The sequence below is a fragment of the Sus scrofa genome, chromosome 9 (assembly GCF_000003025.6).
Source record: "Sus scrofa isolate TJ Tabasco breed Duroc chromosome 9, Sscrofa11.1, whole genome shotgun sequence".
NCBI lineage: Eukaryota > Metazoa > Chordata > Mammalia > Artiodactyla > Suidae > Sus > Sus scrofa.
In genome coordinates this window covers 132,042,481-132,060,328 of record NC_010451.4, presented here as the reverse complement: position 1 = coordinate 132,060,328, position 17,848 = coordinate 132,042,481, and the positions used below count along the sequence as shown (strand labels likewise).

Here is a 17,848-nt window from a genome sequence, read left to right as displayed (position 1 = left end):
ATGACTTACAGGGAGCTACTGTGTAGTAAAGGAGCTGCATTCAACATCTGGAATGGCCTGCAGTGGAGAGGAATCTGAGGGGGAGTAGGTATATGTATATATGAACATAGAGCTGAATCACATTGCTGTGCATCTGGAACTAGGACAATATTATAAATTAACTGTACTTCAATTTTTTTAAATGGTAAAATTAAAAAAAAACTACAATGAGAAGTTCCCTGGTGGCTCAGGAGGTTAAGGAGCCAGCATTGCTGCTGCCGCAACTCAGGTCACCACTGTGGCACAGGTTCGATCCTTGGCCCAGGAATTTCCACATGCTACAAGCTCAGCTTAAAAAAAAAAAAAAAATGAAAAACCACTATAAACTTATTAGATTATCTAGAATTAAACAAACAAAAGCAAGAAAGCAAAGCAGTATAATCCTCATATATTACAACCACTTTACACAACCACTTTGGACAAACACTTTGGACAACAACTGTTTGGCAGTGTTTACTAAAACACACAGGTAATATCTATGACCCGACAATTCCACTCTCTCAGTAGAAATGCATGTACTGGAGTGGGCATGAGAAGAGTCATTAGATGAATATACAAATAACCTAAATACACATCAACAGTAGGTGAGATACAGCAGATTACACGCAACAACGACAATGAACTAACTACTGATATACTCAAAACAGACCTGAATCTCCCCAAAGTCATACTGAACAAAATCAGAGAACACAAAAGAATACATCATCTTATTTCATTTCTGTGAAGTTAAGAAATAGGTAAGAGTAAATTAAAGTTAAAATAGGGGCTACCTTGGGAGGAGGAAGAAGTGATTGGGGTATGAGGGACGTCTCAGGGGTTAGCAGCGTTCAATTTCCTGACCTGGGTAATGGCCACAGAGACGCCTACTTTGTAAGAATTCATCAAGCAGTGTATTTTATTTTCTTATATATGCTGTATTGCACAATAATAAAAAAAAAGAATAAGATAAGAAATAATCAGAAGGAGTTCCTGTTGTGGTTCAGCAGGTTAAGGACCTGATGTCTCCATGAGGATGTGGGTGCAATGCCTAGCCTGGCTCAGTGGGTTAAGGATCTGGCATTGCCACAAGTTGTGGTGTAGGTGGCAGATTCGGCTCGGATCTGGCATTGCTGTGGCTGTGGTATAGGCCAGCAGCTACAGCTCCAATTTGACCCCTAGCCTGGGAACTTCCATATGCTGCAGGTACAGCCGTGTTTAAAAAAAAAAAAAAAAAATCCAACTGTAGGGGCTCAGGTCACTGGCCTAGCGCACTGGGTTAAAGGATCTGGTGTTACCGCAGCTGTGACCAGATTCGACCCCTAGCCTAGGATCTTCCATACGCTGCGGGTGCAGACCTTAAAAAAAAAAAAAGAACCAGGAATGCAATACAGATTTATTTACAAAGATTTTCTCTAGACTCTTGTTTACCGTGATTTAAAAAGTGAAAAAAAAAGGGGGGGGGATTACCTAGACATCAAACACCAAGTAAATTATGATATGTCTATACAATGAATTATCATTTAATCATTTAAATTCGTTATAAAAATATTTGATGCCATAGAAAGATAAAACCTATTGTTTAGACAATAAAGTGGGTTACAACTCACTACATAGAGTTTAATTCCATTTTAATAAAATATACGTAAACATATGTATGCAAATATTCCAAGGGAGAAAAAAAGACTTGAAACAATTTACACCAAAATGTTAACAAAAAGGTAAAAGTATAGGTGATCTTTATTTCTTCACCTATATTTTCTAAATGATTACAGGTTGTTACCTGTAAAAAAATTTTGAAATCAAAAAATCATTTTCCAGAGCTCCCATCGCAGCTCAGCAGAAATAAAACTGACTAGTATCCATGAGGATGTGGGTTCCATCCCTGGCCTCACTCAGTGGGTTAAGGATCTGGCATTGCTATGAGCCGTGGTGTAGGCTGCAGACAGGCTCAGATCCAGCATTGCTGTGGCTGTGGTGTAGGCCTGCAGCTGTAGCTCCAATTTGACCCCTAGCCTGGGAACTTCCATATGCTATGGGTACGGCCCTAAAAATTCCAAAAATCATTTTTCTAAAAATTGTCCAGAGGCTCTCAAATTTAGCTAATAGTCTGGGTCCATAGAAGTGCATCCCTGAAACAGAGTATTTCTCCTCTGAAGCATGAAGCGGTTTTTCTTATAAACCAACATAGGTGGGCTCCAGAGTTAAACATCACAAGATAACACAGGAAGAAGTCATGAGAGACCTGCACAGCTCTGCCAAGGACCACCAGTGTTCTCATCCACCTAAGCCAAATCATGGGCTTCCTAATGCCCTTCTAGAGTTTCACTTGAGTTAAGGGATTTACTAACAAGTGGTCAGTCCAGCCAATTTTTCACATGTGTCTTAGTTCAAAAATAAAGACCAAACCAAAGAAAAAAAAAAAAGCCACTCTTTCCCTCAGCCTCACATATGATGTCCTGTGCCTCGTTTTTCCCACTCTCTTGGGGTCTTTCTCCTCCACCCCCATCAGACTCCCACCCCTCTCCAGTCTCTTGCTAAATACTCCCACCCCAAGACACCCTGTACAATCCGCCCAACACAAATCTGCTCGGACCTTGTCTCAGCAGCTCATTCCTCCCTCGTTACAACTTCATCTCCCAGCGGCTTCTGTAAGGGGCAGTATTCGTATTTCCTACCTGTCTGAATACTTCCCTCTGTCTGTATTTAGCGGTATGAGGAAGAAGAAAAACTAGTAAAGAGAATCTGCTTTTTATAAAAGGAATCAAATTTGCCCTCACACCCTTTAGGGTGTCCATTCGCATCTGCTGGGATGGCGACACAGGGAAAAGAACAAGTGTTGGTGAGGACGTGAGGAAACTGGAAACTGCGTATGGAGGGTGGGAAGAAAAAATGGTGCAGCCACTGTGGAAAAGCACAGGCAAAAATTAAAGGAGAAGTACCCTATGAGTCGCAATTCCAGTTCTGGATATAAAGCAAAAGAACGGAAAGCAGGCAACAGAGTAGATATGCGTACACTCATGTTCACAGCAGCAGTATCTACAACAGCCAAAAAATGAAAGCAACGCAAGCCCCTGACAAGGACACCGCAAGAAAAAAAAGAAAAACGAAAGGCTGATATTTCTCATGAACATAGATGCAAAATTCCTAAATGATAGAAAAGTATATACAGTTACATTAACAAGGCCAATGTATCATGACAAAGTAGGACGAAGCTGAATTCAAAGCTGAACTCAACATTCAAAAGGTGACCAATATAATTCACCACAAGAAGAAAGTGAGGAGAAAAAAAAAACATATTATTGTCATAAATGCATAAAAAATATTTGGTAAAATTTAAAACCAAATTTAATGATTGAAATTCTCAGAAAACTAGGAATATAAGAGACCTCTCTTAACCTAATGAGAACTACTTGCAAAGGTAAAATAATTAAAGTCAGAAAAACCCTTAATGGTGAAATACTGGACGTGAGTAATAAGACAAGCGTGTCTACCACGGCTGCTTCCACTTAACATAATACCGGATCCCAGTCAGCATCAATCCAAGAAGAAGGAAAGAGGGGAGAGACAACAATACTGCCAGTGTGGGGACAGCAGCGACATTGACAACACCCCTGAAATCAGTCCTCAGCCCCCGGCCACTGCTAACAAGTCCCGATTATCCAAAGAGAAACAAACCCATCTATCTACAGTACTTCCTGCCGCTAACAAGACACTTCAATGAAACCTACAAGGTGTCTGGATCTGTCTTTTTTGCCAGAGTAACTGGATGGTAGAAATACTCAGCACAAACATAAAGATATACATGCCAAGGAAAAGAACATGAAATCTGAGCATCCTAGAACACAATTTCATCTTCCTGCCCATCGTGTTGTTATAGACATAATAACTTGAACGAAACATTTTCGGGTTTTATCCAGGAGACACCACAGGCTGCTCAATGGGCTGGTCTGCATGCCAGGGTGCCCGCTCCTCCCCACTCTCCACGTCCATGGGACCCACCGGAGGAGGAAACCCAAGACAAGGCCTGTGCTGATCAGCTTAAAGAACTAATGCTGTCAGTAATGGGATTTTTTTAATTGCTATTACAAGATAGATAAATGATGGTACATTCATACAGGAGAAAGTTATTCAGAAACAAAAAGAAATTAGCTCTCAGAGAGCCCCCAAATACATGGAAGAACCATGAATGCTTATTTCGAAGTCAGAGAAGCCCACCTGAAAAGGCTCCATACTCTGATTCCAGCTAAAGGACATTCTAGAAAAGGCAAAGTGGTGGAGACAGTAAAAAGATCAGTAGTTGCCAAGAATTAGAGGGGAGGGGGGGTGGAGCAGGCAAAGCACAGAGGATGCTCAGGGCAGTGACACTGCTCTGGATGGTACCCAGTGTCGGGATCCCTGTATCCAAACCCACAGGATGCATACTGCCGAGAGTGGGCACAATGGAACCTATGAACTTCAGCCAGTGACAGTGCATCCTTATTGCCCGAAACAAGTGTACCGCCCTCATGCAAGACGTTAATTAAAGGGATCCTGGGGGGGGGTGGTAAAGGTGGTCTCAGTACTTTCTGTTCTATTACTCTACAAACCTAAAACTGTTCTGAAAAATAATCTCAATAAAAATTAATTGCTTCTACAAGCCATGGAGACTGCCTGTATTGCTGGACGTCCAGGGTAGGAAAACCCTGGGACCCTCCTGACGTCCAGCTTCCTACCAGCTTTGAGTTGGACAGCAGAGGGGTCGCCTGTGTGAAAACGGACGTGGTGTCCACCCACCTATACAGAAAGCACAGGTGAGGTCTGAAAACCGCCAAGCAGCAGGACGGCGACGCACGTCAGTCCAGTTTGCCTTCGGCATCGGTGATGAAGAAATCATGGAAGAGCTGAGAATAGTGATCCTAGAAGAACTAGAAGAGCGTCCAGCGTCATGGAGAGATAAACGGGTGGGCAACCCGCAGCTGGGGTCACTTCTGACCCAATGCTCGCCATCTGGCCCTCCACATACGCACCAGTGACCCCGGCTTAGGTCACCCAGGCTCAACACCCAAACCTCTCACCCCTCTACTGCAAGAATGGGGGTGGAAGGGGACAGGCCGGGGACTGATTCAGAGAGGGGGACCCAAGCAGTGAATTGCTTGGCTTGGCTCACTCTGTCTCCAGATCCCTGAGGAGGCAGCAGGACCTGCAGGGAAAAGCACAGACTCAGGAGTCAGGAGACAGAGTCCAGGCTCGCTCCCCGGACAATCTGGCCCTTTCCCATCACTGGCAAAGCAGGGCAGTGAGCCGTGGAAGCTGGGAGCCAGGATGGACCCATCTGGCAGGTGAGGTAAGCAAAGTCCAGGGAGATGAAACAACTTCCATACGTTCGCACAGTCGGATGGCGGAGCCACACCTAGAGCCTCCCCCCAGTTCAGTGCAGTTTCTTTCTTGCGGATCTAAAATAAAGACAACCTGCGCAGCAAAGCATACAGTCAATAATATTATAATAACTGTATGGGGACAGGTAAACGTTTCATAACATATGCAAATGTCCAATCACTCTGGAATACAACTCTAACATAATACTGTACATCAGCTACGTTTCAATAATAAAAAAGACAATCTGGGAGTTCCCTCGTAGCTCAGTGGGTTAAGGATCTGTGTTGTCACTGCTGTGGCTCTGGTTACAGCTGTAGTGCACGTTTGATCCCCAACCTGGGACCTTCTGTATGTTGCAGGCATGGCCAAAAAAAAAAAAATCTGTGCATAAGTATTTTGGAAAGTTAGACACATCACATAAAGGGAAGCTGCCGTCAGTGCCATTATCTTTCCATCAGCACTTCTCAGTCTTGCTCCGCTCGGGGCAAACAACTCCCGTGCACACTTGGCAAGTGTCAGCAGTGACTGGCACTAGCCGGTCAGGCTGCTGTCTGAGGTTACAGAGCCAGAGACAGAAGGAAGCGCTTGGCCTCAGGCCCCAGGGCACCAGAATTGGGAGCCAGGAGGTGGCAGGATCGGCTCCATCCTCCCCTCTGGGCTTCCACATTCCATGAGCCGTAAGCAGTAAGGTTTCCTTAGGAGGGAATTTCTGTTTTGTGAATAGCAATATACCACCTTTAATCCATGAAGCACACGAGGCCAATAAGCCGCTGAGCGCCTAAAAGAGACCCATTTGGCTGTGGCTTTGGCACAAGCCATTCCCAGCTTTTGTTCACTCCGTTTCCAGACCTGTGTCCTCTCACCAGCTTAACTAACGAGCAAACATACTCCCAAATAGCCTCCCCCAGAAAGATGATCACCCACAGACTGGAGAGTGACGCACATGCAGGCCATCTACATAAGTGAACCAAGCGAGGTCCAAAGGGATCAGGACGCACGGCTTAAATCCTGGGGACACGCTGCATCCACTGGGCTGAGTTCACGGTGACTGGCTTCCACAATTTAACCTCGTTCTCTCTTGACTGAGGCCTTGGGATGGTCCAATCCTTTCCCTTTAAGAGCCCCCACCCCAGCACCCACGCCCACAGCTCAACTCCACACACAGATGGCAAAGCCACCACCGCCCATTGCCCTCTTCCTTGGTGGTCTCCGCTGGGACACAGTTCCATTGGCATAATTACAAGGACACCAGAGAAAGGTCAGCACTTAGTATTTTTTAATAAGAAATGAGTCAGTGATTTCCTCTGTCTCCCCACCCTCTCCTAGAGAAAAAGGGCCTGGAGCAGAGGGAGCTGCGATCTGAGATGAACAACCCACGGCAGAGCCTGGGTGAGAAGACAGCATTCGGCGCAGGTGAAGCGGCTGAGCCATTCATCAGAATCCTCCTACCAAGAGAACTTCCCCAGCCTGATCCAGGCTCAACACGTGGGATACCTCTCACGGCCTCCTCAACCTCCTCTAAGCCCCTCCAGCCCATCATGCCCACGGGTGTAACGGTGCCTTTTAACAAAGACTATACCTGGAAAACTGTGCTGGGTCTGTCCCCTGGTGAGCATCTTAAACTGCCCACCTCATCACCAACCCAGGTGCCTTGGGGAAAATGCAGCTGCCCCCCTCCCCGTACCCAGGGCCCAACCTCCCCACCACAACAATGAAGCCAAAGGGTGAGCCGTACACATCAGAAGCCTCTTGATAAGTTTGGACTCACCTGTATCGTTCAGTATTTTGCCTCTTTTTTAAAATCAAATCTGTCTCTATTAATGCCAACTATTACAGTTAAAATGGATAAGCAATGATGTCCTACTGTACACAGCAGGGAACCATGTCTCTTGGGCCAGAACATGATGGGAGATAATATGAGAGAAAGAATGTATATATATATATGTATGACTGGGTCACTTTGCTGTATAGCAGGAATTGGTACAATATTGTAAATCGAATATACTTTAATTTTTTTAATGGTTAAAAAAAAAAAACAGTAGGGGCCTCATTATTTCTGCGACCATATGATTTGCTGGGCCATCAGAAGTGGGTCACAGTCCCCGGGTCTGTTTCCCTCTTTGTGAGTTAAGAGGATTGAATTAGTTCATGGTTCTACGGGGCTCTGACCTCCGACAGGTGTCCTTATCCTAACCTGCTAAATGCCGCCCTTCCCACTCCACCTTCCTCCCACTCCCCCCAAAGATAGGACGTCAGGGTGCTGGGCCTCTCATTTTTATGGTCCGTCTGGAGGTGGGACTAACACAAAAGAGATTTTAGACTTCACCAGATTTTACATCTGGTAGGGAACTCAAAATCCACGGCCCAAACGCCAGGCCTTCAGGCAGGTAATACAGTATCAGCCCCAAGGTGGAGACAGGAGAACTGCCATCCGCAAAGGCTAAGTGACATGCACAGCTTCCAAGCTGCCCAAACAGGTGCGACAAGAGGCCCAGCAGCGGAATCTTCAGTTTCCGAGTGTGGACTTCCACAATTGTTATGGAAAGGCACTATTTCAGGAGTGAGCCAAAGCTTTAAAAGGAGTTACTAAATGTAAAAATCAAGCCTTGGAGTTCCCGTCGTGGTGCAATGGTTAACGAATCGGACTCGGAACCATGAGGTTGCGGGTTCGATCCCTGCCCTTGCTCAGTGGGTTAATGATCCGGCGTTGCCGTGAGCTGTGGTGTAGGTTGCAGACGCGGCTCGGATCCTGCGTTGCTGTGGCTCTGGTGTAGGCCGGTGGCTACAGCTCCGATTCAACCCCTAGCCTGAGAACCTCCATATGCCGCGGGAGCGTCCCAAGAAATAGCAAAAAGACAAAAAAAAAAAAAAAAAAAAAAAAAAAATCAAGCCTTTACAGAGGCAAATCACTGCCCCTGAATATTCATATTATCATTGATGATCAAGAAATAGTAGTAAGAGCTTTGATGCTAAAACCCGGCAGGGCCCTATGGGGCTCCTGGGCACAAGCCTTTCTGTGTCCCCCATTTCTTGTCTTTAGGGAATAAGCTTCAGGCTCCAGGACCTTCCCTGAGTTCCAAAGTTGCTAACAGTTCAAACAGTTGCCAATCAGGGAGGGGAGGGGACGCAGAGACCCGGGAGGAGCCTTCTAGAAACAAGAGTGCAGCCTTGGGGCGGGGTCCTGGTTCCTCCTCAAGGGATATCCGTGACAATATCTTTGAGTCTGCAGAACTGAAACCCCTAAGAAATGACAACCAGAGAGGAGGACCCCCAGAACCTGTCCTGGGGCCACTCCACACCAGCTCTGAAGAATGAAAATTTGTCTCTACCCTGATCCTTATCTGTGGCCCTATTTTCTCCTCCCAAACTATAAAACCCCTCCCTAATCTCTCCCGAAGGAGGGCACAGCCTTTGGGGCATGAGCCTGCCATGATTTCCTTTACCTGGCAAAGCAATAAAGCTATTTTTTTCCTCCTTCACCCAAAGCTCTGTCTCCACATTTCTGTCCGGCACCAGTGGTCAGAGGCCAAGTTTTGGGCAACAATGCCATGCCCTTTGCCAACTGAAACGCTATAGAGAAATTATGATTTTCCTATCTACAATCTATTTCAAGAATCTGGAATTCAGAAACCTCGCAGTTAATGGCAAAGGAGTTCCAGCCCAACAGGGCCTGGGGAGAAGCTCTCCGCTCACCTACCAAGCAATCTTGACACATTTACGTGTGTGTGCACAGCTCTGCCAATGTTTAATAAGAAATTATGGAAGCTGAAGAACTGTTCCATTTATCTGCAAAATTTCAATGCCATTGCTAGAAATAGCAGATGGTTTATTTTTAAAACTCAACCAGTTTTTTTTTTTAAGTTAAATTTCATTTCCCATATGTGTATAAGAAGCTCTTTTGGGCTGAAATAATCGGTTGAATTATCTAAGCCAAAACGATCACATTTCTCTCACCAACATAAAATGTTCTAGAAATGTACTCGCAGAAAAAAATATCATGGCCAACATGTACTAAAATTCACATTTAAGAATCCCAACACTCACTTTAGGGATGATTTTGTTCTGCTAAATGATCAGTCTTGACTCATTTAATCCCCCTACAAAAATCCACACAAGTCACGCCGAGAATTATTCTGGGATTTTAAAGTCTATTAAAACACACCACACAGATAAAAGCAGGGGTTGTTCTAGTCTGGAGCATCTGAACATCAGCTCCTCTTCAGTGGAGAGAGAAGCAGTAGGTAGCTGGGTTCTCACACAGAAAGGGGCTGGAGTCCTCACCTACTGCTGGTAGTGAGTGATCTGAAGGCAGAGAGGCATCATTAGGCCACCGGCAAAATGAGTCACTGGTAGGTCTTGTTATCCTGGCAGGGAGCTGGCTGTTCCTTCCAACTACTGCAAGGCTGAGTCCCAACAGACCTTTAGCCCTGAAATGTGTCTGCCCTCAACTCAGCCTCCTCCTGGCTTCCTGGATGGTCCACCCAGTTAGGAGCCCAGCCAGGCTGAGTCCTCGGGGACCCTCTGTAATCCAAGGCTGTCTGCTATCTCAGGCTGAAGATATACCAATGAACAGTCTTATTATCATCCATTGAAAGTGTCCACTGAGGAGTAGGAAGAAGGAAGAGCAATTCTCATAGGACACTTGAACTAGATAAGAACCTGACACTTTCCTTGGCCATGAGGTGACAACCTTGCTTTTCCAAAGGAGAAAATCACTTCAACCAGCCTAGCGGCCCCTTCCTGCTGCAACGTGTCCCAGGCACCCATTCACTGACTGTTTAAGCCTGTCCTGATTCCGGCACATTTACAGAGCATTTATCTCCTTCTAAGTCCTTCCTTGGCCCATAGGACTAACAATCCAAAGCAGTGCAACCCAGTAACAACACTATTCCTCTTAACCACAAGAGCCAGACTTAACCACAGCCTGACTGCCTCAGCAAATTTAGGCAAGAGGAGAGCATGGACAACTAAATGCCACTGGTTAGCAAAGAAACAACTCATTCTTGCCCAACATTTACCACCACCCCCCCAAAAAAAGGGAAAAAAAGGCAAGCAAACTTGGGGGAAAACAGCATCCCTGTTGCTAAGAGTTAGTTAGCTTGAAACAGCCAAAGGTTAGCAGCAGATAATAGAAAACTCTCCATAATTAGACTAATCAATAGGTAGGCATTCTGCAGGTGCATACCAAGTGAAAGCTTTACCAAGGCGGTGGCAATGCATGCCTTCTTCTGCAGCCCACCACCCCACTCGAGCCAGCGGCTTGCCCTCCACGTGGAATAAGAGGGAAGCCTCTGGTCTCCTGCATTACCATCCACTGACATGCAGGGCCTCCAAACCTCCCAAGGACAACAAGAACAGCAGGCGAGGATACGGATCAAGCATCATGCTCCCTCTGTTCCGGACACGGGTCATGCTAGTTCCCACCCGCTTCATTCCTCTTCTGTTGACCACCCACAATTAAAGACATGACAACAGGTCTGAGATTTGAGGGATGTACCTGACTCTCTCGCCCCTCCAGGGGCGGTGGAATCTGATCAGCAAAACCAATCTTCCCTGGATCACCCATAAAGGCACTAACCTCATCCACGTTCTCAAAAGCGTTGATGACATCATATGGCAAACAGGACAGAAGGTCAATCACAAACCACGTCTTCAGGTAGTTCATGCGGATGAGTTTGGGGTCGGAAATCACCTCCCCAGCTGGTCCAACAAAGGTGGTATGAAAATTCAGCACAATGTCCACCAAAAAGATGACGTCCACGATGCTATCCACAACCAGCCAGGCCACGTTGTTCTGCCTGGTTTTAAAGGAGACGTTGTAAGGGACCAAGATGGCGGTGTAGAAGGTTAAGATCAAGATGATCCAATCCCACGTGGTCTTAAAGACACAGTAGTGTAAGATGATGTGAGGGGGAGTCTTGGGTGCCTCTTGCTTGTATTGGGGAAGAATGTCCGAGCCCAGCTGCAGAACCTGGAGAGGAAAACATGGCCAAGAGAAAACTGAGTTAGGACCTCATTGTAAGTCTCTAACCAGTCAGCCTCTGTCACTGACAGATGCTCATGACAGATCAGACAGATCATTAGGGGCCAGATCAGGTACCAGAGGAGCACAGAATGGAAGTGAATACTGTAAAACAAACAATCATAATAAAACAATAACAAACTATTATTTGGCCTACTGAGAGCCAATCATTGTACAAAGTACTTCATGGACACGAATTATCTCCCTTAATTCTAAATAGAGCCTTGTCTAATTAGCCAACTATTATTCTATGCGGCAAGGGAGACACTGAGGCACTAGAGAATAAGCATCTTTACTCAACAAATATGGATTGCTCTGGGCCAGGAATTGTTCTAGACCCTGGGCATATAGTGATAAAGGCCAGAGTGTGATTCCTGCTCTCAGGCAGCTCAGTTGAGTCGACAACTTTACATATACAGTTGAGTCGACAACTTTGACTACTTAGATGAAACGGTCCTAGAAAATACAAACCACCACAGTTCACAGCCCTGTAAATTATAAGAAAATTGAGTTCATAATTTTAAAACTCCCCAAAGAAATCTCCAGGCCTAGATAGTTTTAAGGGATAACAGTACAAAAATTTAACAAAGAATTAACAGCAATGCTGCAAACCTCTTCCAGCAAATAAACATAGAGGGAATACTTCTCAGTTCATTTCGTGAAGCTAGTATTACCCTGATTCCAAAACCAGACAGACAGTATAAAAAAGACAACTATCTTTTGAGACCAATATCTCTCATAAGTACAGGTGCAAAAATCCTTAACAAATCGTAGCCAATAGAATTCAGCACACATAAGAAGAATGATTAAGTGGGCTATATCCCAAAGGTAGAAAGCTAATTCAATATTTGAAAATGAATCAATGTAATTCATCATCCTAACAGGCTAATGAAGAAAAACCACACAATCATATCAACTGATCAGAAAAAGCATTTGACAAAATTCAGCATCTCTTCATGACAAAAACTCATAAAAAATCAGGATAGAAAGGAACATCTTCAACTTGACAAAGAGCATCTACTAAAAAAAAAGCCTACAGCTAATAACACATTTAATGGTGAAAGACTGAAAGCTTTCCTGCCATGATCAAGTACAAGGCAAGACATCAGCTTTCACTACTCTTATTCAATACAGCACTGCCACACCAATGAGACAGAAAAGAAAAGAAATAAAAGGCATCCAGATCAGAAAGAAAGAAATAAAAATATCCCTATTTGCAAATGATATAATGGTGTCCATAAAACATTCCAAGGAATCTATACACAAACTCCTGGAACAGATAAGTGAGTTCAACAGGGTCACACAAGATAAATATATTAAAAATCACTGTGTTCTAGAAATGAACCAAAATTATACAAATACCATTTATAGGCACTCAAAAAAAACTGCTTAAGTATAGGTACAATAAAATATGCACAGACCTTATATGTCAAAACCAAAAAAAAAAAAATGCTGATAAAAGAGATCAGATATAACAGATGGCCAGCAAACACATGAAAAAATGCTCAACATCGCTGATTATAAGAGAAATGCAAATCAAAACTACCGTGAGATACCACCTCACACCAGTCAGAATGGCCATCATTAATAAATCCACAAATAACGAGTGCTGGAGGGGCTGTGGAGAAAAGGGAACCCTCCTGCACTGTTGGTGGGAATGTAAACTGGTACAGCCATTATGGAGAACAGTTTGGAGATATCTTAGAAATCTATACATAGAACTTCCATACGACCCTGCAATCCCACTCTTGGGCATATATCCAGACAAAACTCTACTTAAAAGAGACACATGCACCCGCATGTTCATTGCAGCCCTATTCACCATAGCCAGGACATGGAAACAACCCAAATGTCCATCAACAGATGATTGGATTCGGAAGAGGTGGTATATATACACAATGGAATACTACTCAGCCATCAAAAAGGATGACATCATGCCATTTGCAGCAACATGGATGGAACTAGAGAATCTCATCCTGAGTGAAATGAGCCAGAAAGACAAAGACAAATACCATATGATATCACTTATAACTGGAATCTAATATCCAGCACAAATGAACCTTTCCACAGAAAAGAAAATCATAGACTTGGAGAAAAGACTTGTGGCTGCCTGATGGGAGGGGGAGGGAGTGGGAGGGATCGGGAGCTTGGAGTTATCAGATACAACTTAGAATAGATTTACAAGGATATCCTGCTGAGTAGCATTGAGAACTATGTCTAGATACTCATACTGCAACAGAACAAAGGGTGGGGGAAAAATGTATACGTGTAAGAATAACTTGATCCCCATGCTGTACAGTGGGGGAGGGGGATAAATAAATAAATAAATAAATACAAATAAATAAATATTCATTGAATGAACAAAAAGAGATCAGATATAAATAAATGAAGACACACACTGTGTTGGTAAATTACAAGACTCAATATGCTAAAGATTTCCATTCTCTCCAAACTGATAACAGGTTTAGCATAATTCCTATCAAAATGCCAGCAAGAGGCCATATAGATGAATACAAGATTATGCTAAAATGTATATGGAAAGGCAGAGGAGAAGGAATAGCTCAAACAATTTTGAATAAGAAGAATCAAGTGGGAAGAATCAGTCTAGCCAATTTCAAGACTTGGCATGTAGCACAGTAATTAAGACAGTGTGATATTGCAGTTCCCATCTTGGTGCAGTGGAAATGGATCTGACTAGGAACCATGAGGTTGCAGGTTCTACCCTGGCCTTGCTCAGTGGGTTAAGGATCCAGCATTGCTGTGAGCTGTGGTGTAGGTTGCAGACACGGCTCAGGTCTGGCGTTGCTGTGGCTCTGGCATAGGCCAGCAGCAACAGCTCCCATTAGACCCCTACCCTGGGAAACTCCATATGCTGTGGGTACGGCCCTAAAAAGACAAAAGACAAAAAAAAAAAAAAAAAAAAAAAAGAAGAAGAAGAAGAAGAAAATCTAGGACTAGGCAAAGTGTTCTTAGACTTGCATCCAAAGCACAATCCACAAAAGAAAGAAATGATAAATTGGATACTACAAAAATTTAAAACTTTTGCTCTGAAAAAGACTCTACTAGGAGGATGGAAAGATAAGCTATGACTTGGAGAAAATATTGCAAACCACATTTCCAAAAAATAAATAGGATCTAGAATATATAACTTACAACATATAATCTCAAAACTCAACAATACAAAACCAAACAATCCAATCAGAAAAAAAGAAAAGATATAAATGGACATTCTACCCAAGAGGATATACGAATGGCCAATAAGTACATGAAAATACGTTTCACATCATTAGCCATCAGGGAAATGCAATGAGATATCAATATACACCTATGAAAATAGCTAAAATAAAAAATTGTGACAATATCAAATGCCGGTGAGACTGCAGATTAACCAGATTTCTCAAATTGCTAATGGAAATTTAAAATGACACACTCGGAGTTCCCAACATGGCTCAGCAGAAACGAATCTGACTAGCAACCATGAGGACGAAGGTTCGATCCCTGGCCTTGCTCAGTGGGTTAAGTATCTGGTGTTGCCATGAGCTGTGGTGTAGGTCACAGACGAAGCTCTGATCTGGTGCTGCTGTGGCTGTGGTGTAGGCCAGCGGCTATAGCTCCAATTTGACCCCTAGCTTGGGAACTCCCATATGCCGTGAGTGTGGCCCTAAAAAGATAAATAAATAAATAAATAAATAAATAAAATGACACACTCGCTTCAGAAAAGAATTTGGCAGTTTATTAAATAACTAGATATGTAACAGCAGTTATACTCCTGGGCATTTTTCCATATCCAGGGAAAACTCTGTACATGAGTACTCATAGCAAGTTTATTTGCAATACAAAAATCAGAATTGGCCTGGATATCCTTCAACATATGAACGATTAAACAAACTGCGGTACATCCATACACTGACTACTGCTCAGAAATAAAAAGGTGCAAACTACTAACAGATATAATGGCCTGAATGAATCTCCACAGATTTATAAAACCAATCCCCAAAGACAAAACACTACCTGATTTCATTTATATAACATCCTTAAAATGACAAAATTATAGAAATAAGAGAACAAATCAGTGGTTGCCAAGGGTTTAAGGAGGGGGTGAGGGAAAGAAGGGTGTCGTCATAAAAAGGCAACATGAGGTATTCTCGGGACCCGGAAGTGTTCTGTATCTTGACTGCACTCATTCACTCAGTCTCCCAGTTGTGATATTATACTACCATTTTGCAAAAAGTTAGCATCAGGGGAAACTGAGTAAAGACACATGGGACCTCTTTGTATTATTTCTTAAAATAGCACATGACTCTACAGTGATCGCAAAATAAGAAGTCTTTTATTTTATTTTGTTTTGTTTTGTTTTTATTTTTAGGGTTGCACTTGCAGCATAAGGAAGTTCCCAGGCTAGGAGTCCAATTGGAGCTGCAGCTGGGGCCTACGCCACAGCCACAGCAATGCCAAATCCAAGCCATGTCTGCCATCTACACCACAGCTCAAGGTCATGACAGATCCTTAATCCGCTGAGCAAGGACAGAGATCAAATATACATCCTCATGGATGCTAGTCAGGTTCTTAACCCGCTGAGCCAAAATGGGAACGCTAAGAAGTTTAATTTTTAAAAATCAACTGACTACAGATTAATTATAAACATTGTAAGGAAAGAGTCCCTGGCATTCATCTAAGGGAAAGGCAGGAGAAAGGGAGATGAGTTATTTAGGGAGTTACTGTATGTTTGCAAAATACAACGTGGGTGATAAGACTACTCAGCAAGAACACAAAAGAATCCACAGGTAAGCAGCTGCCTGCTGACTGCACAGCAAAGTCACCTGGAGCTCCATGAAGGAAATGCCCTTTCGGAGAAAAATGGTTGTTCCTATGACAGTTGGGTAAAATCCATCATTTCCAAGAGGATTTCCCATTCTGATGCTTCCAGGACATTCATTATAAGGCTCTGCATGAGTGAGGCTTGAGTTAAGTGTCTTCATACCTCCCGACAATGCCAGGTTGACCGCAGACTCCCCCTCTGCTGCTATCCCAACAACATGTGTTCAGAGAGTATAGACAGAGGCACTAGACCAGACTGGGAGGGATGCTAGGACCTGTATTCAGTTTCCTCTTCCCATCTTTGGCATGCAGTTTTTCACACTGAAATCACAGGACACATGAATTCTGCAAGTGGACTTAGAGGCTAGGACATTTGATCAGGAGAAATGTGGCAAATTTTCTTTCCAAATCTTTATGTTCAAAAGACTATGACCTAGTCCCCTCAGGCCAAGATCTTCTAGCCAGACTTGAGATCCTATGTTCTTCACTCTGATGTGAACTTTTTAACAATTATACAGACATAAGATGGAAATTCCAAAGAGATCCTCATGAGAAAAAAATCAAGACTCTTAAGAAAACTTCTCAGACCAAAAGAGTACTTTGCATCTGGTGAGCTATCTGACACCAATTGTATTCTCAGAGTGCAATGACAAAGGACTAGTTGTTCATGTTTAACTGAAAGATTCCAATGAGACGAACCCACCTTCCTCTTCAGGAGTGTATGTGGGAATGGATTCAGGTCAAGACAACAGGTAACAGCATAGTTCTGATGAGCTCCACAGCCGCCACCCTCTGGAGAAAGAGCATCTCAGGATCATTCAGAATATTCTCATCTGGAAGGGGGTTCATGTCCTCCAAAGGGAGATTCTCTGTGTGCAGAGTCAAAAGTGATGGGGTGCATGTATCTTTTTCAATGAAATTTTTGTCCAGATATATGCCCAGGAGTGGGATTGCTGGATCATATGGTAGTTTTATATTTAGTTTCCTTAGGTACTTCCATACTGTTTTCCACAGTGGTTGTACCAATTTAAATTCCCACCAACAGTGAAGGCGGGTACCCTTTTCTGCACACCCTCTCCAGCATTATTTGCTGACTTGTTAATGATATCCATTCTGACCAGTGTGAGGAGGTAACTCATTGCAGTTTTGATTTGCATTTCTCTAATAATTAGTGACGTTGAGCATTTTTTCATGTGCCTATTGGCCATCGGTATATCTTCTTTGGAGAAATGTCTATTTAGGTCTTCTGCCCATTTTTCATTTGGGTTGTTGGGTTTTTTGCTGTTGAGTTATGTAAGTTGTTCGTATATTTTAGAGATTAAGCTCTTGTCAGTTGCATCATTTGAAACTATTTTCTCCCATTTCATAGGTTGTCTTTTTGTTTTTTTATTATGGTTTCTTCTGTTGTGCAAAAGCTTATAAGTTTGATTAGGTCCCATAGGTTTATTTTTGTTTTTATTTCTATTGCCTTGGGAACTGACCTGAGAAAAATTTCTACATTTGATGTCAGAGAATGTTTTGCCTATGATCTCTTCTAGGAGTTTGTTGGTGCCTTGTCTTACATTTAGGTCTTTAAGCCATTTTAAGTTTCTTTTTGTGCATGGTGTGAGAGTGTGTTCTAGTTTCATTGATTTA

At 43.3% G+C, this 17,848-nt stretch overlaps 1 protein-coding gene across 1 annotated transcript in view; it reads right to left on the bottom strand.

Annotated features, from left to right (window-relative positions):
• Positions 1-17,848, bottom strand: part of KCNH1 (potassium voltage-gated channel subfamily H member 1) — a 375,464-nt gene that overhangs the window by 275,701 nt on the left and 81,915 nt on the right. The window contains 1 exon segment of the mRNA XM_021063876.1: positions 10,952-11,344. Within this exon segment, the coding sequence (XP_020919535.1) occupies positions 10,952-11,344 (393 nt within the window).